This window comes from Oncorhynchus mykiss, chromosome 21 (genome assembly GCF_013265735.2).
Source record: "Oncorhynchus mykiss isolate Arlee chromosome 21, USDA_OmykA_1.1, whole genome shotgun sequence".
NCBI classification, from domain to species: domain Eukaryota; kingdom Metazoa; phylum Chordata; class Actinopteri; order Salmoniformes; family Salmonidae; genus Oncorhynchus; species Oncorhynchus mykiss.
The window spans coordinates 37,537,958-37,563,211 of NC_048585.1; the positions used below are offsets into that span (position 1 = coordinate 37,537,958).

Below are 25,254 nucleotides of genomic sequence, written 5' to 3' on the forward strand. Positions count from 1 at the left end.
AAACAGGAATGATGTAGAATGGACAGATGGACTTTTCAATACGGTAGGCCTTTCTTATTTAATTGCAATGAAACCAGAGTACGGTGTCCATGTTAGGACATTGACTCTGACACAGATTTGTCTGATGCCTGACAATGGCCTAATATGTACTAGAGGGCAGAAGACGAAAACTCACCTATAACAGGTTGATATTCCTTATTTGTTTCTGTGAATACAGTAGAGATCAATACATAAAACAAATTCAAATACAATTTCTTTATAAATTAAAAACCAGTAACAATATTACAGCCATACCATGGCCTTAGACTAAGGAAAATGGACAATAAAGTACTCTAACAACACTCAATCTCACAGCCAGTCAGAGCATCCTCTTGACCGTTACCGTCTTGACCGACCACAGACATAATCAATAAATCAACTAATCAATTTAGCCTTCTAACACGGGCATCTCATCCTCTTCTGGAGGATTCTGGATGATCTGCGGTTTCTCCCACTCCTCGTCTGAATCACTGATGTCATCGTCGTCGATGTCCCTGTCCCACTGACTGGGGTCGTCGGCCTCATCGGTGTAACCTGTAACACAGTGAGCAATATTGTGAACCCAGTCGATGTTTTGATTATGGCAGAAATTGACGGTGTCTAACCCCGAATGTTAACGTTTATGCGTTTCCCTAACCTTTAACCTAACCATTGTTCCTAAACTTAATCTTAAGCCTAACCTTAATTTATTTTGACCCCAATGTCTAAATGTATTTTGTCATCCTGCCGGTCGAACAAACACTTCCTTTATAAATCACAAGATAAAACAACATAAAGGGGGATGTTTACAGTACCCATGTCCAGATCCTGGGGTTCGGGTTCTGGTTTGAACTTGGGGTCCTCTAGTTTTCCCCAGGCCACAGCATCTGCCTTACGGAGCGACACTTCCACCTTAGACGAAACCATGTTGACCCCACTGTTGGCTACATCCGCTACCTAGAGTAGAGGAGGAAGAGGGATATGAGGTTTAGGGTTATGGTGGGGATAGTTGTTGGTTGGTGTTTAGAGGGGAGAGAAAGGCGAAAGAGACAGGAAGAGGGAAATAGAAAACAGAAACACAAGCCAGAAAGAAAGAGGAATGTATAGTACAAAGAGAGGCTGGAAACAATTCAAGAGGTAATAATAATAATAATAATAATAATAATAAAAAAGAAGACAGGAAAAGCATTGCCCCTCACCCCCCACAGATGGTAGTCCTTATGGAAAATCTTGTTGTCCTCAAACTGGATGTGACAGGTCAGCTACAGGAATAGAGATAGGGACAGGGCGGTAGAGAGAGAAAGAGAGATGTTAATCATCATTAACAACCTTACACAAAACACCAGCGGGAAAACAACATATGCAAAAGTCAATGTGTGTATATGCCAAAAGTCAATATGCGTGTGTATGTGTTACCACTCTGTGATTGGCTTTGACGGAGGACAGTTGAGGGTTGGCGTTCTTGTATGTCTGCGTTCGTGTGTGTGTGTGTGTGTGTAGCCCATTCTTACCACTGTGCGGTTAGCCTCGACGTAGGACAGTTCAGGGTTGGCGTTCTTGGCATAGATGGTCACGTAGACCTGTGTGGCTGTCTGGTGCCAGTCATGTCTACACGCAACCTTCTTATTGTTCTGCACAAACAAACATTCAGAGAGAAAGAGAGAGAAAGAGAGAGAAAAGGCAATAGCCCCAGAGTTTACAGTTAACTGTTTACAGCAAAATGTCCAAGTGATTTTCATGTAAAAAAAACAAAAAACAGGCACAATTGGCAACAGAACGAAACCCGGACATTAAGAAAAGGTGAAAAGGAGAGAGAGGAGGGCTAACACTGACCACTTTTTGGACCCAGCGATGTTTGCCATTGGTACAACCCTTCTGATCCAGAAAAGCATTAAAGTCTATAGTCTTCACACAGCAACAACCCCAGTACTTATACCTGTAAGGTTAGAATTACAGCACCGTATTATACCTACGGTATTACATTAATATTACATTTCATATGTTCATAATAAAGCAGCATTAAAGTCTATGGTCTTTACACAGCAACAGCTCTAGTACTTATACACGTAGAAGAGTATATAATAGTATTGTATAATACAGGCATGGACACAGTATATTCGGAAAGTATTCAGACCCCTTGACTTTTCCACATTTTGTTACTTTACATTATAAAACTGATTAAACTGTTTTTTTAAATTGATCAATCTACACACAATACCCCATAACGACAAAACAACAACGGGTTTAGATTTTTTTGCAAATGTATTACATTTAAAACGAAAATATCACATTTACGTAAGTATTCAGACCCTTTACTCAGTACTTTGTTGAAGCACCTTTGGCAACGATTACAGCCTTGAGTCTTCTTGGGTATGACGCTGCAAGCTTGGCACGCTTGTATTTGGGGAGTTTCTCCCATTCTTCTCCGCAGATCCTCTCAGCTATTTTCAGGTCTCTCCAGAGATGTTCGATCGAGTTCAAGTCTGGGCTTTGGCTGGGCCACTCAAGGACATTCGGAGACTTGTCCCGAAGCCACCCCTGCGTTGTCTTGGCTGTGTGGTTAGGGTCACTGTCCTGTTGGAAGGTGAACCGTCACACCAGTCTGAGGTCCTGAGCGCTCTGGAGCAGGTTTCCATCAAGGATCTCTCTGTACTTTGCTCGGTCATCTTTCCCTTGATCCTGAGTAGTTTCCCAGTTCTTAACATCCCCACAGCATGATGCTGCCACCAACATGCTTTACCGTAGGGATGATGCCAGGTTTCCTCTAGACGTGACGCTTAGTATTCAGGCCAAAGAGTTCAATCTTGGTTTCATCAGACCAGAGAATCTTGTTTCTCATGGTCTGAGAGTTCTTTAGGTGCATTTTGGCCACTCTACCATAAAGGCCTGATTAATGGAGTGCTGCAGACATGATTGTCCTTCTGGAAGGTACTCCCATTTCAACAGAGGAACTCTGGAGCTCTGTCAGAGTGATCTTTGGGTTCTTGGTCACCTCACCTCCCCAGATTGCTCAGTTTGGCCGGGCGACCAGCTCTAGTAAGAGTCTTGGTGGTTCCAAACTTCTCCCATTTAAGAATGATGGAGGCCACTGTGTTCTTGGGGACCTTCAATGCTGCAGAAATGTTTTGGTACCCTTCCCCAGAGCTGTGCCACGACACAATTCTGTCTCGGAGTTCTACGGACAATTCCGTCGACCTAATGGCTTGGTTTTTGCTCTGGCATGCACTGTCAACTGTGGGACCTTATATAGACAGGTGTGTGCCTTATATGTGCCTTATATAGACAGGTGTGTCCAATCAATTGAATTTACCACAGGTGAACTCCAATCAAAATGTAGAAACATCTCAAGGATGATCAATGGAAACAGGTTGTACCCGAGCTCAATTTTGAGTCTCAAAGCAAAGGATCTGAACACCTTTAAATTGTAATATATTTGCAAACATTTCGAAAACCCTTTTTTCGCTTTGTCATTATGGGGTATTGTGTGTAGATGGATTAGGAAAAAGTATTTATTTCATCCATTTCAAAATAAGGCCGCAAACAAAATGTGGAGGTGGGATATGAATATTTTCAGAATGCGCTGTATGTATAATACAGTCCTCGTCTTACCCCTCGTGGAAGACAGGTGCTCCAGGGTGGTGTGTACAGGTCTCTCCGTTGGTCTCTGGGCCCTGGTATTGCTGTCAACAACAACAAACAACAATCATCTACTGAATTCTCCTCTCAGGTAGGGGGATAACTAACATGCTAACAACAATTTTAAGATGACAACATTTTTCTAATGAGAAAGTTGGGACATTGAGGTTTCTGCATTGTGATGCATTTACATGATACTACAACATTATATGGCAGCCATGTTAGCTACCTATTAACATTTAAATAATGATATGCAACTGAATGTCTAGAATTGGAACAATATTCAACATTCGTAAAATCGACCCAACTCTCTAGAATATAAGGCTCTGGAACAAACTGTCGAATTACGGGAAAGAGTTAACACTGTCTGAGACTGGCTGTTACCCTAACATCAGCAGAATGCAACAGATTCATTATCAAAGACAGGAGTTACTGCACATCAACTGTTTTACTCCCTTCTCTGTGAAACACACACTAACATACATACACACGAGCGCAAGCACACATACACAGACACACAAAAGAGACACCTGGCCTCCCGAGTGGCCAGCGGTCTAAGGCGTCACTACAGATCCGGGTTCGATCCCGGACTGTGTTGCAGCCAGCCGTGACCGGGAGACCCATGAGGCGGCTCACAATTGGCCCAGTGTGGGTCCGGGTTAGGGGAGGGTTTGGACGGCTGGGATGTCCTTGTCCCATCGCTTTCTAGCGGCAGCCGGGCGCATGCATGCTGACTTCGGTTGCCAGCTGCACAGTGTTTCCTGGTGCGGCTAGCTTCCGGGTTAAGCAAACAGTGTGTCAAGAAGCAGTGCGGCTTGGGCGGGGTCGTGTTTCGGAGGACTTATGGCTCTCGACCTTCGCCTCTCCTGAGTCCGTAGGAGTTGCAACGATGGGACAAGACTGTAACTACCAATTGCATATCACGAAATTGGGGAGAAAAAATAAATAAAAGCACCAATAAAAAATGAATAGAAACACCTACTGTTTTGCATCCTGTGTTCTTGCATCGTGTTCCCTGCATGACAACTGCAGTCTCTGTGAGGGTGAGAGAGAGAAATAAAGACAGGAAGGGTCAGAAGGACAGGGGAGGTTATACTACCCAAGTAGTTTCAAATAATATATTTCAGAGAAGTATTGGTATTAGTCAACAGAAGCATTGAAATGCACTGCTATTATATAGAAACCAACGATTTGAACAACAAGGGGATACCAAACAGAGAAGGTATGGGAGGGATACACACACACACACACCTTTCTTTTTTAGTTCTGCCTTGCTGCTGATTTCCATCTTCTCCAGAACCTGAGTCAGAGAGGCGGACACCTTCAGCTTCAGTTTCGTCTTATCCTCATCTGAACTGTAAAGGACAATAAATACATCATTTAAATAAATAACCACCTAATCAGCCATCTGAGCAAGCTGACCCTACCTGGGTCTCTCTTTCTGCAGTGCCTCAGCTGATTTGGGCCCCTGGTAAATGATCTCCTCTCTGTTGTTTCTCACACCGTTCTTGTCTGATGTCACTGTCGGCTGCATAGGCTCCTGGGGCTTTTCGTTACTATGACGCCCCTGGGTGCAGCCCTACAATAGAAAAGTAATGTCAGGATACTGCGTACAGAGTACCCTGACAGCAAACTACTGCATATACTTGATAAGTACTGTTCCCTGAGCTAATGCCTATATGCTTCAGCTCAGTGGGTTAAAACAGTCTTGACTTCAAACCCAGTTGGTCCCACATGGTCCTTACCTTGATAGAAAGGAATTCAGAGAAGTCTGTGGTTCTCTTCCTACAACAAGACCAACCCTGGACACACACGTGTTGTTTATCAATTTGATCAAGTACTGTGAGCATAGATCCATATTTATTGATTCTCATCTGTAAGTTTCTGAAATGTGTTTTATTGATATACCTTCAGAGCATCGTGGAAGATGGGAACACCTGGATGATGAAGACAGGCATCTAGAGGGTGAGAAACAATAAAAGGTACTTGTCACAAACTTTGTAACTTGTCACAGACAAGCAGGCACACACACACAATCAGCAGGGTCTCCCAGACAGCTGTCAAGAGTTCTGGACATAAGAGGGAAGGGGTTGGGCCCATATAAGGCATTAACTAACCTAACAGTTGCTATGAAGAGGAGACCTCTACTCGGTGACCTAAAGACGAGGAAAATTATGTCGGCGCATGCTTTCACTCAGTGTCTGTCTCTCAAGCCAGAATCTCTCCATGATATGCCAATGTGTGGATGACTAGGCCAGTTTTCTGGACCCAAAGATGCTTAACTGAAAATGTGTTTTAGTCTATTAGTATGGGATCAATCTTCGTCTGCGAAACTGGCCCCTTCAGTTCTGCTAAAAACACCTGTCAATTCCCACCTCTGTCCCAAAGGGGTCTGTCAGACTATCATAATCTATGCTATTACACATGAACTATTACAATAATACACATTATCCCCTCTACATTTGTCCATTCAAAAACAGTATTAGTCTACAATACACTGAAAACTCAAATACCTTGCAATATTTGCAACATACATTTAATCCAAATAATATTATTCATTACTAATAAACTGTCATTGTCTACAGTGCATTCAATCCAACCTGTGTACCATCGCAGTATAACAGTGACTAATAAACCGTGTGTTTGAGTTAAAGTAGCAAGTGGTTTTACCGTCTTTGTTCTTGTCAGCATCAAACTTCTCTCCACAGCCTTTGTTGTAGCAAAGAGCCATATTGGCCTAGTATTTAGTTTGTCCTCTCGTAACTCTTCTACCTAACTTTCCCTTTCGCTAACCCGCTCTTCTTTTTCCTCTTCGAGGGGCTTCGAAACTTTAATCCCACACAGTCTTCCAGAACTTTCTCCCAGATAGAAGAGAAGCGAGGGAATAAGAGAAAGAACGAGAGAGATCTAGGGTGTCTAAGAGAGGAATGAGAGGGGGTCTCTGCTTGGCCTGGCTGAATGAATTTTAAAAATAGCCACCAGTCATCGCCTCTCTCTCTTCAGCTGTCAGTCCTTATCTAGTAGTGGCTTGGCATTCCTCTCTCCTGTCCTGGCCATCTGTCTGCCTGTGTGTGTACTGCACTAAGCACACGTGTAGGTGTGTCCTGGCATGGCAGCTGGGGCTAAGAAAGGGTCTCCCAAAGGGGTGCACATTTTGGTTTTTGCCCTAGCACTACACAGCTGATTCAAATATATCATCAAGCTTTGATCATTTGAATCTGCTGTGTAGTGCGCGGGCAAAAAACAAAAAAGCGCACCTTTTGGGGTCCCGAGGACAACGTTTGAGAAACGCTCGGCTAAAACCTGTCAGAATAAGCCGCTTACCATGCTGCAAACCGTATACTCTAACGGGTCCCCATGTGGCTCAGTTGTAAAAGAATGGTGCTTGCAACGCAAGGGTTGTGGGTTCCAGACATTTTGAATAAGAGCATCTACAAAAATGTAAGTGGAGATTGTTTTAAGCAGCAAGCCTTACTCAGTGCAGACACTCCACACTACAAAACAAATTATCATTAAAATCACCAAATGCTTTAGGAATGGAAAATGACTTTATTTCTTCCAAAAAAAGATAATCAAAATAAAACACAGTAAGTAAAATAAAAGCCAATGATTTTTGGATTTCTGTAACGTTCGTTTTGTATTATTTCCATGCTTAATAAAATCCTAATATTTCTGCAGAAATAAATAAAAATGTACAAAGAGGGGGAAGAACAAGAAGAAGAATCAGAGACAAAGGTGTGATTCTCTGAATCCTTTGGCATCCTTGACAATCAATGACATCCATTGGCAACCTGTAGATATGCAGCCAATCCCCTTCTTCATACGTTTAATCACCCCTTGGGTATTATTATATATCTATATACTGTATAATGCAAATATCAAATAGCTCTCATGTTCAGAAAAATAATAATACAAAGACAAAAATAACATTATGGCTGATGTGTGTGTATGGATGTGTCCCAAATGACACCATGGCTGCGTTTACACAGGCAGCCAAATTCAAATCATTTCTCTTTGACCAGTCAGATCAGCTCTTTTACCAATAATTGGGCAAAAGATCAGAATTGAGCTGCCCTTGTAAACGCAGCCCATATTCCCTGTATAGTACAATACAGGGATTGTGATGTATATGTGTGTATGTGTTTGCATGTTTCTATTTACATAGTTATCACCAGTTCAGCTATCAGAAGGGTAGTTTCCAAAAAAAACATGTAGGGAAAAAATGTGCACATGATCATTGAACAAACACTGACTGAAAATGAGCAAATGTATCAGTTTATAACGGATAAACTGATAAATTTTATGGAGAGATTTATCCGTTTATAACCCCAAAAAGCCATTCCTCTTTTTCCCTGTTCCTTTTTCATTTCAGGTTGATGACATCTTCAATTACTGTGTTACTACAGGAACTCGCCACTAGAGGGTGCTACACTTGCAGATATGATCTTTCAATAAAGGGAAAAAGTAACGTGGCATCTTTGGAAAAGTAAAAGGGTTTGGCTACACCCCCAGACCACCTCCTCCAATGCGTTGAGGACAGAGGACGCAATGAGCCAAGGAAAGACTATTGAGATTCACCCTAGAGCTATGGTTAGGGGTGTCTGTCCTTGCGGCATGTAATCAGAAATGCAACCATGACAATCCGGAACCCGGAGTTTTAACAGACAGTAAATCAGATCATGCTTTTAAGGGGAGCTGTAGAAAGAACACATCACGACCATGCACAGGGGAAGAAAAGCCTACCATAAAACAGACCAACAGCGTGATTTGACATTGTTGGCATTCGCTCTGGGAGCTAACGCTCTTCAGGTCTTAGAAGACGAGAGAAAAAGACAAGATTGAGACGCACCCCCTAAGATTATAACAGGACAATCAACATTGTAGTCTCCACACTGTCTCTCTCCCCCTCTGCTATTCTTCCACTATTTTGAAACCAGTTCAAAGACACAAAACACAGGCAGGCCGGGTACCATGCAGAACAACAATCTAGTTTAAAAATGACTCAAAAAGAGAGAAATGAAACTACTGAAGAACCAGAGAACATAAGACATGATAAATTCCAGAGAAAAAGCTGTGCTCATCAACTTCAGTGCCAAACAAGGATTGTGTGCCAAATGGCATTATTCCCCATATAGTACACTACTTTTGACCAGAGGCCTACATAGGGAATAGGGTGCCATTGGGATACAAATACAGTTGTCCCTAGACACTGATCTAAGGTCAGTTTTGCATTTCTCCCCCAAGGGTTTGCAGATCCTAGATCGGTCTCAGAGCAACTTCTACCCAGAGCTTCCTACCCTCCTGAGTAAGGGACTATCACAGTATGAGGAGCCCAGAGAAGGGTTTCTGTGTTTAATATATATCCACATAGTAAGGTTGGAATAATAGTGTGATATTGTGAAAATGATAATGCCATTTTAGTGTTAGAGATGTTTGAAAAGACAGTCAAATTTCAGCCTGTTTTGGTGGGATGGCGTTTTGGCTTGCTTGGTGACGTCACCAGGCGGTAAATTTAATAGACCAATAAGAGCGTTCCAAACCTACAGCTAGCATTCCCCTCCCCACTCAGACCACTCCCTGACAATCTTAACACAATTCTTGCTTGAGAAACTGATATCTTTGCTTATTTTTGACCATTTTAATTGAAAACAATCAAAAAGGTAGTAATTGTTACCTAGAAAGGATTTGAAATAGAGATGAAAACAGCTGCATTGGACCTTTAACTTCCAAACGACCACCACTGGTTCTCAACCCCCGTTTACACAGGTACTACTATCGCGAGGCAATCCTTCCTACAGACAAAGACTAGTGCCACCAGAACCCTCAAATACTTAAAGACTACAGACTTAATTCCTCATTGAGAGTATACATCCCCCTTGGCCATTGTGGATAGTTTGGTTTCACCGACAAGACATAAAATGCATATGATCCAATCAGAGACAGTTTAAGTTTAAAGATGGCGTACACGCCCACTCACAGCATGATTAAGTGAAGGCCTATGACAGAGTCCAGTGAAGAAACAGGAAGTTATAAGAAAAAGGGGATTGTAATGTATCATCTACAAAAGCAGAAGCAAGAAGAATCTAGAGCTATACATACTGGACAGTGAAGACTCCAATAGGAGATTCTATCTAAATATAGTTATACTAGACAATGAAACGAGGTCAGAAGGGGAATGAATCTAAAGTGATCCTGGAGACAATTCTTTAAATATAGACCAGGGCGGTCAAACTCATTCCATGGAGGGCCGAGTGTCTGCTGGTTTTTGTTTTTTTCTCCTTTCAATTAAGACCTAGACAACCAGGTGAGGGGAGTTACTAATTCGTGACTTTAAAACAAGTACAAGGGTGGAGCGAATGAGTTTGACACAAACTTGACAGAAAAGAAAAACCAGGAGAAGATAAAGCTATACATGCTAGACACAGTGACAAAGAGGCTAAGAGGGGAAATTAGAGCTAGGTCTACTAGACAGTGACGATCCACCAAGATAATCTTGAAGACAATGGCAATTGGCAAGTCACCAAGAGGTGAATATAGAGCTATGCACACTAGACCAAAGAGCAGCAAAGATGCTAAGATAGTGTTCTAGAGCGCTAGGTCTACTAGAAAGTGAAAAGGATCAGTCAGACGCTCCACAGTACTCAACTCACTGGTGATGTGGACCGAGACAAGGGGAAGGGTTCGTCTTAGGGATCTGCATGTGCATTCAAAACACAAGCACTCCGCTGCACCTGCAAATCTGTGTACGTGAGCAATACACTTTGATTTGATCCATTCATTTATCACCAACTCTCCTTTCTTTCAGGTTCTGAATGTGGTCATACCAGTGAAACATTTCAGCTTGTTCATCAAAATATAATGATATATATATATATATATAACATAACTAGGGGGCATAACTCACTATTGGCTTCAGCGTCAAGATATAGGAAGTAAACAGAAAACAGTCCTCAATGAGAAACGCATGGCATATATTACAAACCAATGTGTGTTATTACAGGGGAATTAGACAGCAAAAAGTATGGCAACTGTGACCCTATACCTGTTTTGACCTTTGGCACCAACAGTTCAGTTACATTGACATCTTTTATAAAGCCTATGGGACCAAGAGTATGCTAAAACCAGTATTGTCCATTTCAACTCCATGTCCCCCAAATATTTAACAATAAAGTAACCCTTGGCAATTAAGTTTCATTCAGCGCTAACCAGTACCAAACTTATTGGCACATATATTTGTTCAAAATAAAAACATGAAACAGTTCTGTTGAGTCATCAACAGTTTGACAATATCCTTCCTTTGACACAAAAAGTTACTTTGACATCCTTTCATTTGACCCATCTTGACAGTTGGGAAGAAAATGACTGCATATGGCTTTAGCAACAATAGGACACCATCGAGAGCAATGGACATTATGAGAGAGGAAACACAAATTGTGACATCAACTGTCAGAATGATCCAATTCTGAAATCAAACATTGTTTCCGCAGGATGGAGGTGTGTGTGTGTGTGTGTGTGTGTGTGTGTGTGTGTCTACACGTTAATGCGCATGGGTGGGTGTGTGTGTGTGTGTGTGAGTAACATGCTTTGTGTGTGTAATTTAGTGTGCGTGCGAATCCGTCAACATTTAAGGACACACTGAGGATGAAGAAGAAACTGTTTTTACAAGAGACACAAAGTAGAGAGAGGGATTAAAAACACTTTACAACAGTTCTCCAGTGGCTCTCCATGGACAAATAGACATAAGAAGAGGTTGAGGGTTAGGCTGGTGGTAGGATGGTGGTTGTGAGGATGAGTGTAGAGGGCTATCCTTAATGTTTATACTCAGTCTGATTGCATGTGGTAAAGGCTTCTCCGTGTCTGAAACAGCTCCCTTGGGTAACATACATAAGTGCTTTTCTTCGCTACCTAACAGTCAAGGATGGCAAGCGAGCAGGGACAAACGGTACTGTGTGACTTTGGTTCCACCGGTTTGATCGATATCAGTAACGGTGAGAAAGTTGGGAGAATTAAAATAAAGATTTCTAGAAACCGCTCCAATTAGTGACCTGTCGCCTAAGAAAGGTAGAGACCAGCTCACAAAGAAATGGTTTATTAACAGCTTGCGCGCAAACACACGTGCTTCGAGATAGAGAAACTGAATCCAAACACCTACATCTTCCTACCTGTGTGGATGCAACCAAAGAGAGTGGGATGCAACTTTAACCTACAGATCTTTTTCAATCCAAACCTGTTTTTTCTGCCTATGGCTAGATCCCCTCTTCTCCATCCCTCTTTTACTCTGTGACAAATTGCTCAATATCAGCTTATTAGCAACATAAATACAGTCCCAGTAACAGGGCCTAGGCTACCCATGTACACCAACGACCAGAGAACGTAACAGAAGACAAACTAACCCAACAAAGAAACTTCATAATGTATACACTGGTCCTAAGTGCAATAAACTTAGGACCTCTAACCCCTGACCCCATCGACTGAAAACGACCTACACATTCAAGTTTTAGGTAGTTTTAAACCCAGTAATGGGCTTTGGGTGTTTATTTTTTTAATATACACTATTTATAATTTTTTTCAGGAGGGGGGCTGTTTCAGACAGAGATGTGCCTTTATTATGACATATCCCCTCCGTGCTCTAGCCTTCCACCCTCCCGGGTTGATCCTCCCTTTCTTTTTCTTCTCTCTTCCTCTCATATTTGGTGTTGGTTGGTTTTCCTTCTGTCTGTCCTTTCGTCTGTCTGTCATTCCTTCGTTCATTCATTCATTCGTTCATTTAGTCTTCGGTGGTTCGCTCGGCGTGTGTTTTTGCCATCACTTTCGGCACTCTGCTCCCCCCATGAGATTACATGAACTGCATCTGAAAGAGAGAGTCAGAAATAAAGACAGACTACAGGGTTAAACACAAAGAAGACTAGTCAAAGAGGAAGTAAAGGTTGGGCTATATGGATGGGGCCAATCTGAACTAAATGGTTTGGGGGGGATGGTTTCCTTGGGCTTTAGGGATGGTGACAGAGGTTTGTGGGGTTTAAAGGGGTAATAGGGATGTGGTATTATGGTGTACGGTGGTAGGGCTGTAGAAATGGTGCATGGTTACCTGGGCTCCAGGCATGGGGGCGAAGGGATTGGTGGGTCTGAGTACAGGCTGGTTGTACATCATGGGCTGGGGGGCCATCAACTGTACACTCCCCATCTGACCCATTTGAGGGGGGACCTGAGAGAGGGAGAAACATTTTTCCAGTACTCAAGTATGTCGTCTCTTTGTTGGTTACACTTCTTTTTTTTGACTGCTAGACCACAGTAATTCTTCTAGGACAATACATCTAGGTTATACACGTGATGTTGAATGTGTCTTGTTGCGTGTGAGCACTGACCATTCCATACATAGGCACTTGCGGCGTCGTCATTGGGAATGTCATAGGAGCTGGAGCCTGTTAGAGAGAGACCTGATTAGCAACTCACAAATAGTGCAGCGGAGAGGCTAAAAAGGGGAGTCTATACAGCGGAGGTGGTAATGAAATCACCGATGCTCATGGACACCATCACATTCACAACTACAGATAAACAACATGCGTGGAAGCGAGGTTGTAAAAATCTAATTGACTAGAGCAGTGTTCTTTTAACAAATTAGCCTAGTGCAGTATTTTATCAGTTAAGCACCTAATGAGAACAGTAGCGTGCCTCTCCCTGGTGGAAATAAACACTAGTCTCTAAAAGCAGGTGGCAGTAGGGTAAGGAAATCACTAACTACAAGTACAGGGAGGAGGGAAAAAAACCCTCTTATCTTTAAAAACAAAACAACAAGTAGGGGAGGAATGCAGGAGGGAGGGAGAGGGCGCACGAAGCTGATACTGACCCGGTGAGTACACTCCCCCTCATAGATTCAAAACAAATGGACCGATGTAAGAAATATGGTGGAAACTTCCTTCAGCCATGCTTGCACCAATCAAATGCTATAAAATGCATGAGGAGTGAGAGTACACTTCACAATGAGTCTACACTTCTGGGTAGAGGATCGTAATAAAGACCAGAAGTTGCTCCAAACAGTCTAGATAGGCACTGGGTGAAAAGTAGTGCACTCTATAGAGAATAGGCTGCCATTTCGGACATACGCTACTACTTACATAACTGGCATAGAACATCCCATTCTGCATGGCAAGGACGCACAAAGTGCAAGAGAGAGAGAGAGGCAATGAGGAAGGTGAATTAAACGCAGCAGAAACAGGACGAGAGGAATGAGGATGACAACGCAAAGAACAGAAGATAATTACAGCGAAGAGAACGAGACAGAAAGAGACAGAGGGGAGGACAGGAGGGCCAGGGGTTAGTGACAGATTTCCACAGTCAGTCAGTATTGTGGAAGAGATCGGGACGACAATCATCCATTGGCAAGCTCAGCACTCAGTCTTGACTAGCGCGCGCACACACACTCAGTCTTGACTAGCGCGAGCGCACACACTCAGTCTTGACTAGCGCACACACACTCAGTCTTGACTAGAGCATATCTATTTTACTGGACATAATCTCAAAACAGGTTACATAATACACAAACACACACTACCACTCACCATGTGTTGTACAGGCATGGGTGCAGGGGCCATGGGAGCAGGGTTCCAGGCCGTGGTGCTAGTCATGGTCTTGCTCTGCCAGTTGTGTCCCCCAGTTAGCTTCTTCTCTCCAGGCTGACTCCACTGCATGTCTGGCCTGAACAACGGAGCACACAACGACAAAATGCACCGTGCAAAAACACCACACTCGTTAATCAACTGTTACCATGGATAGTATGCAGGAGTGGACGTGTTTGACTATACTTGTGAGGACTTCTGGTCCAAAAGAATAGTAAACGAACAAGATTTGTCCAACTTGGGACATTGTTGGTCCCCACAAGGTCAATGCTATTTCTAAATGGGGTTTAGGGTTACGGTTAGAATTAGGTTTAGAAGCTAGGGTTAAGGTTTCAGTAAAACAGGATTTTGAATGATACTGAATTGTGTGGCCCCACAAGGTTAGTTATACAAGCCTGCATGTGTTTTTGAAAAGCGTGTTAAAAATAAAATATATTAGTACAATATTGTAGCTCAAGCTTTTCACTAGGTCTCAATGTGTCTTGTTACAGGTAAAAATCCTGCAGATTTGAATGATGCGGGCAAGTTATTTTAGTTTACATTTATTTTTCAACAGATTTGAGCAGCAAATAAGCTTTTCATCATTGGCTGGGCTTGGTGTCGGCTCGCCCTAGTACAGTAGAGTGGGATGGCAGTCCGCCATAAAGTCTATCGTCTAGGGAAAACCCTGCAGTCAGTCTGTTCCATTGTTGATACAACACATTGTTTTGTCATTAAAAACACGAGTATAACTTCCATTCACTAGATACTTAAAGTTTATTTTAGTTTTGTTTCTCATGTCTTGAAGTAGACTGTTTTGAGCAGGGGCTATCTGAGACTGGAGAACTATAGGATGCAAGCCCGCCAAAGCATTCTATTGTCTAGGGAAAATGCTGAAGTAGTCTGGCACTACATCACTTCCCAACTCAGAGAGACCCACACACGCATGCAGACACACATCACAACTCCTACACTTACTTCTTGGCTGGGGCTCCTCCGAACTGCAGATCTGAGGACGAGAGAGAGCGAGGGATGGTGAGACAGAAAGAGGAGAGCAAGAGAAAGAAAGGGAACAAGGAAGTGAGTATGAGAAAGAAGAGAGCAAAAGCATCAGAGGGTTTGAAAAAAGTGAGCGAGCCTATCTAAAAGACAGTGAGACAGGCAGACAGAACGAGAGAGCCGGCCAGCCCTGGGAGGGGGTAGTGAAGGCAGTTAAACATACAGTAGACTGAGACCAGTGCCTCCCTACTGGGTTCCTCTCTCTGTGTGTCCTCTCCCTTCCCGCCAATGGCTCTCAGGCAAGAGCTCTGGCAGATAGGCCATCCGCTACCATTAGCCTGGTCCAACTGTTTCTATTGACATCTCTACCACTAGCAGACATTCACTAGAGGACAAGACCACGGGTGAGAGAAGAGGGAGGGAGAAATAGTCACATGAGAAGTAAGGAGAAAGCACAAAGCGAAAGAAACCAAAACAAATGGAGGAGGCAGAGGGGAGAAAGAGGCGGGAACAGACAGATGTGAGGATACAAAAGAACAATGTATGTTGTCTATACAGTACTCACTGCCAACGAGGTTGGCAAGGGACGAGTCAAGGTCATTGGGCAGCAGCTTGCCTCCTGGGTGCCCTGGATGGGGATGACCAGGGTGGTGCAGGGCCATGGGAGGAGCCTGGTTGTGGCTGGGCACTGTGGGCTTCAGCAGGTCCCCTAGAGCGTCAAACCCTGGAGGAAAGATACAGGGAGACATAGATTTAATGACATTATTCATACACAGAGATTAGACAAACACAAAGCATGGTCAAGTATCACACACAGATGGGATATGAGCTTAAAAGAAAAGCAGCGCACATGCAGGAAAGATTTGACTCAAGCAAGAGAAAAGAGGACTTGGGAGGCAAGATCAGGCTGTGGGATCACAAACCATCTGTTCAGTATCATGACACGTACAGAAAATAAAAAGGATGTGTTCCCTTTTATTTCTACGCTCAGGGCTCAGTAGCTGTGTCCCGTCTATACACCATATTTCTAGGCTGAGCAGCAGTATTTGTGTTGTGCTGGATTTACATTGCCTTCAGAAATAATTCATATCCCTTGAAAGAATTCAGTTTTGTTTGCTTTACAGCCTGAACTCAAAATGGATTAAACAGATTTTTCTGCCCCTCACCCATTTACACATATAGCCAATAACAAAGTAAAACATGTTTGACATTTTTGCAGTATTCACACCCCTGAGTCAATACTTTGTAGAAGCAACTTTGGCTGCGATTAGAGCTTTGAGTCGTCTTGGGTATGTCTGCATAAGCTCTGCACATCTGGATTTGTGGATTTCCTCCCATTCTTCCTTACAGATTACCTCAAGCTCTGTTAAGTTAGATGGGGAGCAATCTAAGTCTTTCCACAGATGTTCAATGGGATTCAAGTCTGGGCTTTGGCTGGGCCACTCAAGGACTTTCACATTCTTGTTCTGAAGCCATTTCAGCGTTGCTTTGGCTGTATGCTCTGGGGTCATTGTCCTGTTGGAAAGTAAATCTTCACCCTAGTCTAAGGTCATAAGCACTATGAAGCAGGTTCTTATCAAAGACTTGGCTATATTTGGTTCCATTCATTGTTCTCTTGATCCATACTAGTCTCTGCCACCGAAAAGCATCCCCATAGCATGATGCTGCCACCCCCATGCTTCACGGTAGGGATGGTGTTAAACATGGCACTTTGTATTCAGGCCAAATAGTTCAATTTTTGTATCATCATCAGACCACAGACTCTTCTGCCAATCCAGAGTCTTTCACATGCCTTTTTGCAAACTCCAGGCGTGCCGTCGTGTGCCTTTTTCTCAGGGGTGACTTCTGTCTGGCCACTCTCCCATAAAGCCCAGATTGGTGAAGTGCTGTAGAGACCTTCTGGCAGGTTCTCCCATCTAAGCCAAGGAACTCTGTAGTTGTCAGAGAGGTCGTTGGGTTCTTGGTCACCTCCCTGACCAAGGATGTTCTTGCCTGGTTGTTCAGTTTGTGCCTAGAGGCTGTCCGACCAGCCTGGGTAGTTCTGTATTTTACCCCATTCCCCAATGCTCGTGGAAGCTTTTAACATTCAAGAAGTTGTTTTAAACCCTTCCTCAGATATATGCCTCATCACAATTCTCACCCAGAGCTCTACGGATAGTTACCTGAACTTCATGGTATAGTTTCTGCTCTGACATGCACTGTCAATTGTGGGACCTTATACAGGTGTTTCTTTCAAAATCCAAACAATTTAATTGACCACAGGTGGACTCCAATCATGTTGTAGTGACATCTCAAGGATGATTAGAGGTAATTGGAGGCACCTGAGCTCAATTTGGAGTGTCATAGCAAAGGGGTGTCAATAATTAAATATTTCTGTATTTCATTTAATACATTTGCAAAAAAATTATTGTGGGGTATTGTGTGTAGATGAAAATAGAAAATATATTTAATCCATTTTGAATTCAGTCTAACAACGATGTGGAATAAGTCATCAGGTATGAATACTTCCTGAAGGCACTGTAGTTCCTTGTGTCTGACATGTTTACAGTCTAACCAGACACCTAGGTATTTGTAGTTGTCCACATATTCTGTCATTATGCTGACGGATTATATTAATTCCATATCTAGACTAAAACAGTAGATGTGCCCTGTCTACTCCTTCAGTTTCTAGTCGGCCTCAGTAGCAGAATTATGAGAAATGGGTGTTTGTTCCATTCCTTCCATTTCTAGGCTCAGCAGCAGTAGCTATATTTGTGTTATGATGGATTTATGTGCTTGTGGTGTCATGTTGTTGAGTCATTACACTTATTGAGGCTGTACTGTAGGCTGACCGGTGCGTGTGTGGTATACTACTCTATTACTGTACAGGGCTGATTGGTCTGGTTACACTGCATGGCTCCATCCCAAATGGCACACCATTCCTTATATAGCGCACTACTTTTAACCAAGGCCCACAGGCTGCCATTTGGGATGCAGTCATGGAGTATTTCACTGTGCAAACATTACATTAGTACCACAATGGTCTGTCAACAGTCATTCTAAAAATGGAAACACATTGCCCTCAACTAGGAGAGAGGTAGGAAAAGGGATGGTTGAGGGAGAGAGGGAGGGGGGAACAGAGAAGGGAGGGGGGAACAGAGAAGGGAGAGAGGAAAGAGACAAATAGGGGCAATCAGAGTGTGTGACAGAAGAGGAAGACCGATCGAAGGAGGGCAAGACAAAGTAGCGTGGGGGAGAAAAAAAGAAAAAAAAGACAAGGAGCACAACAGAGCTGCACAGACAGCTGCCACCTCCCATCACTCCTTATCCTCCCATCACAGAAAAAAAAGTGAGGAAGCAAAAACAAAAAAAAGGACAAATAATATTTGTCTAAGAAGCGATGTCTAGCTTCTGGACATTGTGCTGACATAGCTATGCGTCCCAAATGTAACTATTCCCTATGTAGGGCACTACTTTTGACCTGAGCCCATACTACCATAGTGCACTACTTTTGACCAGAGCCCAATGGGGAATAGGGTGCCATCTGGCCATAGGCCACATTCATGAAGTAAGAACTTCCTGCTTTGCAAGCAGGAAACAGAAGGGAAGGATCAGAGACAACTAGCACACGGAGGAAGGGAGAGAGAAGGAAAGAATCAGAAAAATAGCCCACTCACCATAACATACAGATCAGAGGGCAGGAAAGAAAGAAAAATCTAGTTTTACAAAGAAAGAGGAGTTAACTATTAAACTAATTGTTTGGAAAGGCTGAGAATGGAGGGAGTAGAGGACAGATGAGGGAAAGAGATGGAGGAGAACAGATGGAAAGGTACCACCTCAGTGCCTCCAAAGAGATGGATTGTCTGTGTAGAGTGTGGGACTGTGTGGACGACAACAAATGGATGAGTGACAGGCGATTAGGAACAGACTGAGATGACAAGCCACGCACACAGAGAGAGAAAGATGAGTTACAAACAGATGGAATGGAGTGAGATCACAACCAGGAAATTCCTACTGAAGGCTTTAAAAACACACAAATGGAAACTGTGGTAGCAGAAACCCCAGGCCTAAAGGATTAGCTAGCCCATAGCAAAACCCAACCAGAAATCTAAACCAGAGCCTGTATCCATAAAGCATCTCAGAGTAAGATTGCTGATATGGTATATGTCCATATAATTGTGTTCATTAGGATCTAAAAAGGAAAAACTGATCCTAGATCAGTACACCTACTCTAAGACGATTTGTGGATACAGGCCCAAGCCTGAAAAGGTTGATTTACTTAGCGGGCCATTAGCAAAACCAAATCAGAGATATGACCCAGCACTAAAAGTAATTGATTATAGTTGTTATAGGGGAGCAGTAAGCTAAGCCAGGGGTTGTTTAGTAGGTTTATTTAGGGTTGTCTGTGTCCGAAATGGCACCCTATATAGTGCCCTATGGGCCCTGGTGAAAAGTAGTGTACTATAAAGGGAATAGGTTGCCATTTGGGACACAACCGTTGTGTCTCTTTACCATCGGTGGCAGGCTGTACGTCGTAATTGGCCTGTCTTCTAGCCCCGCCCCCGAAAACAGCGTCAAAATCTACACTCATGGAGGACTCAGCTGTCTCAGCAGCACCTAGGGGACAAAGGTCATAAAGGCTACATATTACTATTGTAAAGTTTCTATTCAACTTCTGGGTTGGTATCGGTGTCTGTCGAACCATATGTTCTTTAAATTAATGTTTATTGGACAAAATGTTAAACACAATATTTCAGGTGCTTCTAGCGGATGAGAAAGTCATGGCTGAATGGATGGACGATAAGTGGATGAAACAAGTGAATTAACTGATGGATGAATGAACACATGAATGACTGAAGACATGAAGAGAACTCAGAGACACATGAGCATGAATTTGTACAGTTGAAAAGCCACCTGACTTTAAAGACAGAGGCTTGTCAGAACACACGTGTTAACTAAGACTTGTGTCGTGTGTGTGACATAATACACAGCTAATCAACACTATACATCTCTGCCCCGGATCTGAACCTGAGGTTCAGGAGGTTAAGTAGATAAAAACTGTGTGTGTGAATTTCCATGTGTATATTGCATGCACGTGTGTCCAAATGTGTGTGTGACCTACCTCCCCAGGCACTGGTGGCTGTAGAGATCGAGGGAGTGCTCTGGACAGCAGGTAGGAAGGCTGGCTGCAGGTCAAATAGATCACTACTGAGGTTGGGCATGCTAGAGAGAGAGAAATAAGAGGAGACAGGGAAGAGGGAAAGAAAATCAATGAGTAAATAAATGTGATTCAAATTGCCCCTATATGCCCAAACAATCAACAACTGAAGGGTTAGTTCAGGTGAAATCTATATATTTTGGGTGGAATTTACCTTACATTGAGTTGTGCATTAAGGCCCAGTGACAGAATGCACAATAATCAATGTTATGCCACAGATAGGAGTTAGCATCATCAAAATTCATGAATGTAAACAACCAAACCAATATTCGCAAGCTGTAACCTGCTCAAAAACACTTCAAAACCAAGTTCGGTAGTTGGTGGAGTTCACAATTTTCTAACATACATACTGCTGAAATAGTCGCTGGATTTGTGAGGCTACATTTCCTCATGTAGTCGCTCTGTTTCTGTTTACTGTAACATGGACAATAAGGTTGTATATACCATCGGGCACTCACAGGTGGCTTGATGGCACTATCAGAGCAATGGAATATACAGATATTCAGCATTCAGATATTACTAGAAAAGTAACATTCTTGCGGGGAAGAACATGGACAGGTTCTTTGTGAGTATCGACGCTACGTGTTTTTGAGGCAGTTTTGCTAACACCGGTACGCCTGTTTACATTAATGAATTTTGACAATGCTAATATGGTAACTTCTGGCTTGAGAAACAACTCACGGTAAGGGTAATTCCCCTGTAATATAGATTGCCTCAACAATCCCTTTAGGTCAACAAAACAAACTGATACTAAACTGAAAAATCACAGAAAGAATCTATAATCAAAAGAATCAACATAAATCTGAATAGAGTAATTGAATCATACCTTTATAACATTAGATAACCTCCTACGACCTGTAGTAACCATGTTATAACAGTAGTACCTGTTGGTGGAGGGTGCACTGAATAGCTCCATGCCTTGATTGGTGTTGTGGTGGTTGTTGTTGACACTGCCCATAGACTGTGTACTGGGGGAGGCAGATGGAGTGGACATGCCAATCTCCTTCAGACGCTGGTCCTGGAGAAACACAGAAAAACTCTCACACAGTTACCCAACAAAGTTGGGTACGACTGAGGGATTCATGCTTGACACAGACTGAGCAGCGTCAGACTGAGCAGGCTCCAAATCAGTCTTGGGGCGCTGCAGCGTTTGTTCCAGGTTCGTTGTTTAAACTCGTCCGTTTTTGTTGCTTTGCTTTTAGTAGTTTAATAGTGTTTTATGTTGCATCGGATTACTGATTAAGCTACGGTAGAGGGACATGAAGTGCGTACAGTGGATAATTCTCCAACTTGGATGACTTTTGCTGGTACCTGAAACAGCACGCGAATCTACGAAAAAGTCGGCGGCACCACACATCCGCTACTGCAGAAACTAAATATTTTGCAATGTAATAACTCACGTTCGGGAGAACCGATCAAAGGGGACATACCTGCAGAGATCGTGAGACACAACAACCTGGGTGAAGGACTACTGAAAAGGAAAAGGGGAAAGGCGTTGTGCTGCAGAGGAACAAAAACAAAGACTCCGCTTCCAACTACCCTGCTCTCCATGTTCCAATCGCTTAAGGGGAAAATGGACGAATTACGGACAAACTCACGGTATCGATATGAATACAGGGAGGCCTGTGTGATGGCCTTCTCTGAAACTTGGCTGTTGGAGGCGGTGCCCGACTAAAGTCACCCCTGACAGATTCTCGATCACTCGTATGGACAGAGACAGTGAAGCTACTGGTAAGGAGCACGGAGGTGGAGTGAAAGATGAAAGATGGTGTAAAACTACGATTGTCAGGAAAAAAATATGCACCCCTGTTATAGAGCTGTTGTCAGTGTCACTACGCCCCTTCTACCTCCCCCGTGAATTCCCCCAGCTTTTTCTGACAGTTGTTTATATCCATCCAAGAGCAAACAGTGTCAAAGCAGCTGACATTTTTAACCTCGATCAAGAGCTTGATGCTGTATGTGACTTGTCTAACAAGGAAAAATAAGATGTCACAGCTCGGTCCCCAAAGCGTATTCATCCATGGCCAGACCTCCACTGCATGGATCAGATCATAACACTGTTTTTCTACGACCAACTTATAGACAGTTACTCAAAAGGGAGACAGACGGTGGTGGAAAAACAAATACAGGTGTGGGACAATGACAGTACTGATCAATTGCAGTGATGCTTTGTTTGTACCACCTGGAGTGTATTTGAAGAATCATCAGCTGACCTGAACGAGAGGACTAACGTAATTTCTGGCTATATTGAATTCTGTGTTAATTTGGTGAGCCCAAAAAAAAAAACATGTAAGATATTTCCAAACAACAAACCATTGGTGACCAAAGAATCAAAAGTGGTGCTTAATAGGAAGAAACAAGTGTTTGCCTCTGGGAACAGAGAGAGGGGAACAAAGAGATTAAAAAAAGGCGAGATGCCAGTAAAGAGATATGGTGGAGATAATGTTACAGGGAGACTCTCGGTCTGCCTGGTTGGGCATTAAGAATATGGCAAACACCACCTTCAAAAAGGTAGGCAACGCATCGATCCCTGCCTGGACGAGAGGGTGTGCCTCTACAGCCAATGAACTAAACAAGTTCTTCACCCGCTTTGAAACAGGGGTTGCCACCACTCCCCTGGCCTGTCTGGAGGAGGATGTCATGGCAACCAAGAGCACGCTTGTCATCGATGAGGAAGTCGTACAATTTTTTGTACATATTGGCCTAGGCTATGCCTATATGCTACATCATTTACCACCTGAGGAAGTAGGAACTTACTCGATTGCCAACTCTAAATACGATATTGTTGCTAGATAGCCATGCAATTGATCTGACAGCAAATTGAATGTCCTACAAAAACTTTCCATTGGTAGGCCTGTATAGGCTACTTGATGTATTCGCCGCAAATGGCACGCTCCGCTCCATTGGCAGAGCATCTCAATTACATACGACGTTTATAAAGTAGTTTTATTTCTCACATAAAGCTGAGACTCTTGTTTAAGAACAGTAACAATAGTCGTTTTAAAAACTGTCTTTCCCGCAATTACATTTAAAAATGTTGCTCAACTATCCGTATGCCATGTGCAAAGAGGGTAGCGGGAGTGAGAGCCAGCAGCAAAACGGACACAGCAGATACATTTATTGCAGGAAGCAGGTTAATGCATTACTGTTGACCAAATAATGGTTTTAGAACAAAACAAATCTGCAGGAACGTTATGTAGCCTAATCCCCGACATTGCTTTGGTAAGAAGGCAATGTCACTGTCTGTAATTTCCTGTTTATGGTCCCAGCTCTAGTTAGTGTTGTCTTTAAAATTTTAAGCTGCCTTGTTTTTTCCTCTGGCAACGGCCTGAACCACACTGGTACACGCACATGACATGCAAACACAGAGGTACACGTGGTTGGACAGCTCTCTAACATCTTGAAAGTGTGCCTAGAGTATTGTTTGATGTTCAATTGTTCTTTTTGTGGTCGGGGTGGCAACAATTAAACACAAAATAACAGAAACACTAGTCATCAACGTCGCTTTTTTTATACTTTTGAAAACAGAAATTAAGACATTTTAAGACTTTAAATCAGAAATGAATGTAAGACTTTAAGGACCCGCGGACACCCTGTTTTCAGGCAGTTAAATCTGAATAGGCCACGGGTATAATGTAGGGCTCCCGAGTGGCGCAGTGGTCTAAGGCACTGCTTCTCAGTGCTTGAGGCGTCACTGCAGACACCCTGGTTCGAATCCAGTCTATCACAACCGGCCATGATTGGGAATCCCATAGGGCGGCGCACAATTGGCCCAGCGTCGTCCGGGTTTAGCCGGTGTAGGCCGTCATAGTAAATAAGAATTTGTTCTTAAAACTGACTTGCCAAGTTAAATAAAAGGTAAGTAAAGAATGTAAAATGTAATTTTGTGCAGAAGTGTAATTTGTTGTAATGATGTAGTAACATATTTAACTCCCTGTCCACCAGTGTAGTGGTGGTTAGTGTAGCTGTGTAAAATTATGCATCGGTGTAGTATCATTTCATGTATTAGTGTAATGGTGTGTTACCTGTACCTTGAGGGCCTGCAGTCTGGCCTGCTCCTCCTCTAAGGCCTGCTGTCTCTCCTTCTCGTCCATGCGGCTGAATGACATGCCTGTATTGGACAGAGACGACACCGCACTGGACAGGGTGGACGCTCTATGGAGAGGACAGAGGCAAGAACAGAGGTATTAGGAGGGTCTTTCCTATGTGTGCTTCTTAAACAAGTTTTACGATAACGTATATCACCAAGTGTTCATTGTCTCGCCAGTCCAGTACCTTGTATCAGCGGTGAGTTCCTTGGTCTTTTTCCCCTCCAGAGAGGCTAGGTGCTGCTCCAGAGCCTCCAGGAGACTACTAGGAGCCTGGAAGGAGGAGAAGCAGAGAAAACAGAAGAGGGGAGGGGGTGAGAGACAGAACCAGCTCTTCCTCTCTTTCACATGACATGACGCACTCATTCACGTCACACACAAATAAACGCACGCACACACGGTTGTTAGTCCCAGAGGTCTACCCACAATGCATCAAATTCCTAGAATAGAACTACGGCTTCGGACCAAATGGCACTATATAGGAAATAGGTTGCTCGGTATTAGTAGGTTAATAATAACAAGTTTCAGCAAACAGAAAAACGAGGAGAGAACAGAGGGGAAGGAAGGTAGCAGAGGAGGTTGAGAAACATGCACATAAACCCCGTTCTGTCCTGTCTGGTTTGTGCCAACATATAAACATCCTGAGAGGGCATAGCCTAGTGGGCAAGGCTGGCGCTTTGGCTTTCACTAAGAGTGCGTCCCAAATGGCACCCTACGCACT

General features: G+C 43.2%; 2 protein-coding genes across 13 annotated transcripts in view; both read right to left on the bottom strand.

Annotated features, from left to right (window-relative positions):
* Positions 1-29: 29 nt before the first annotated feature.
* Positions 30-6,740, bottom strand: zgc:92429 (CHORD and p23_melusin_like domain-containing protein). 2 transcript variants are annotated; one of them, XM_021577619.2, is made up of 12 exons: positions 6,325-6,740; positions 5,563-5,612; positions 5,400-5,456; positions 5,082-5,233; positions 4,906-5,009; positions 4,637-4,689; positions 3,628-3,698; positions 1,852-1,954; positions 1,530-1,649; positions 1,218-1,280; positions 834-975; positions 30-573 (listed from the first exon to the last, which is right to left on the bottom strand). In XM_021577619.2, the coding sequence occupies exons 1-12, from the start codon at positions 6,383-6,385 to the stop codon at positions 428-430; spliced, it is 1,122 nt and encodes a 373-aa protein (XP_021433294.2). In that variant the 5' UTR covers positions 6,386-6,740; the 3' UTR covers positions 30-427. The 2 variants fall into 2 exon arrangements, with proteins under 2 accessions (XP_021433294.2, XP_021433295.2); XM_021577620.2 differs by lacking the exon at positions 5,400-5,456 and having other exon boundaries at positions 6,325-6,661.
* A 443-nt stretch (positions 6,741-7,183) lies between these two features.
* si:ch211-200p22.4 (phosphatidylinositol-binding clathrin assembly protein) overlaps positions 7,184-25,254 on the bottom strand; it is a 57,476-nt gene continuing 39,405 nt past the window's right edge. For 3 of the 11 annotated variants that reach the window (XM_036957734.1, XM_036957741.1, XM_036957736.1), the window contains 12 exons: positions 24,721-24,806; positions 24,471-24,600; positions 21,330-21,463; positions 20,350-20,450; positions 19,740-19,844; positions 15,814-15,972; positions 15,228-15,258; positions 14,214-14,376; positions 13,770-13,793; positions 13,020-13,076; positions 12,743-12,859; positions 7,184-12,505 (listed from right to left, as the gene is read on the bottom strand). In XM_036957734.1, the coding sequence (XP_036813629.1) occupies positions 12,491-12,505; positions 12,743-12,859; positions 13,020-13,076; positions 13,770-13,793; positions 14,214-14,376; positions 15,228-15,258; positions 15,814-15,972; positions 19,740-19,844; positions 20,350-20,450; positions 21,330-21,463; positions 24,471-24,600; positions 24,721-24,806 (1,122 nt within the window). In that variant the 3' untranslated portion in view covers positions 7,184-12,490. The remainder of the gene's footprint in view (positions 12,506-12,742; positions 12,860-13,019; positions 13,077-13,769; positions 13,794-14,213; positions 14,377-15,227; positions 15,259-15,813; positions 15,973-19,739; positions 19,845-20,349; positions 20,451-21,329; positions 21,464-24,470; positions 24,601-24,720; positions 24,807-25,254) is intronic. The other 8 variants (XM_036957739.1, XM_036957745.1, XM_036957735.1 and 5 more) reach the window with 6 other exon arrangements.

Coding starts and splice junctions, on each gene's coding strand:
- zgc:92429 (XM_021577619.2), bottom strand. CDS start 6,385: ATGGCTCTTTGCTACAACAAAGGCTGTGGAGAGAAGTTTGATGCTGAC. Junction 5,613..6,324: donor TGCTGACAAGAACAAAGACG/GTAAAACCACTT, acceptor CTCACCCTCTAG/ATGCCTGTCTTCATCATCCA. Junction 1,281..1,529: donor TCGAGGCTAACCGCACAGTG/GTAAGAATGGGC, acceptor CTATTCCTGTAG/CTGACCTGTCACATCCAGTT.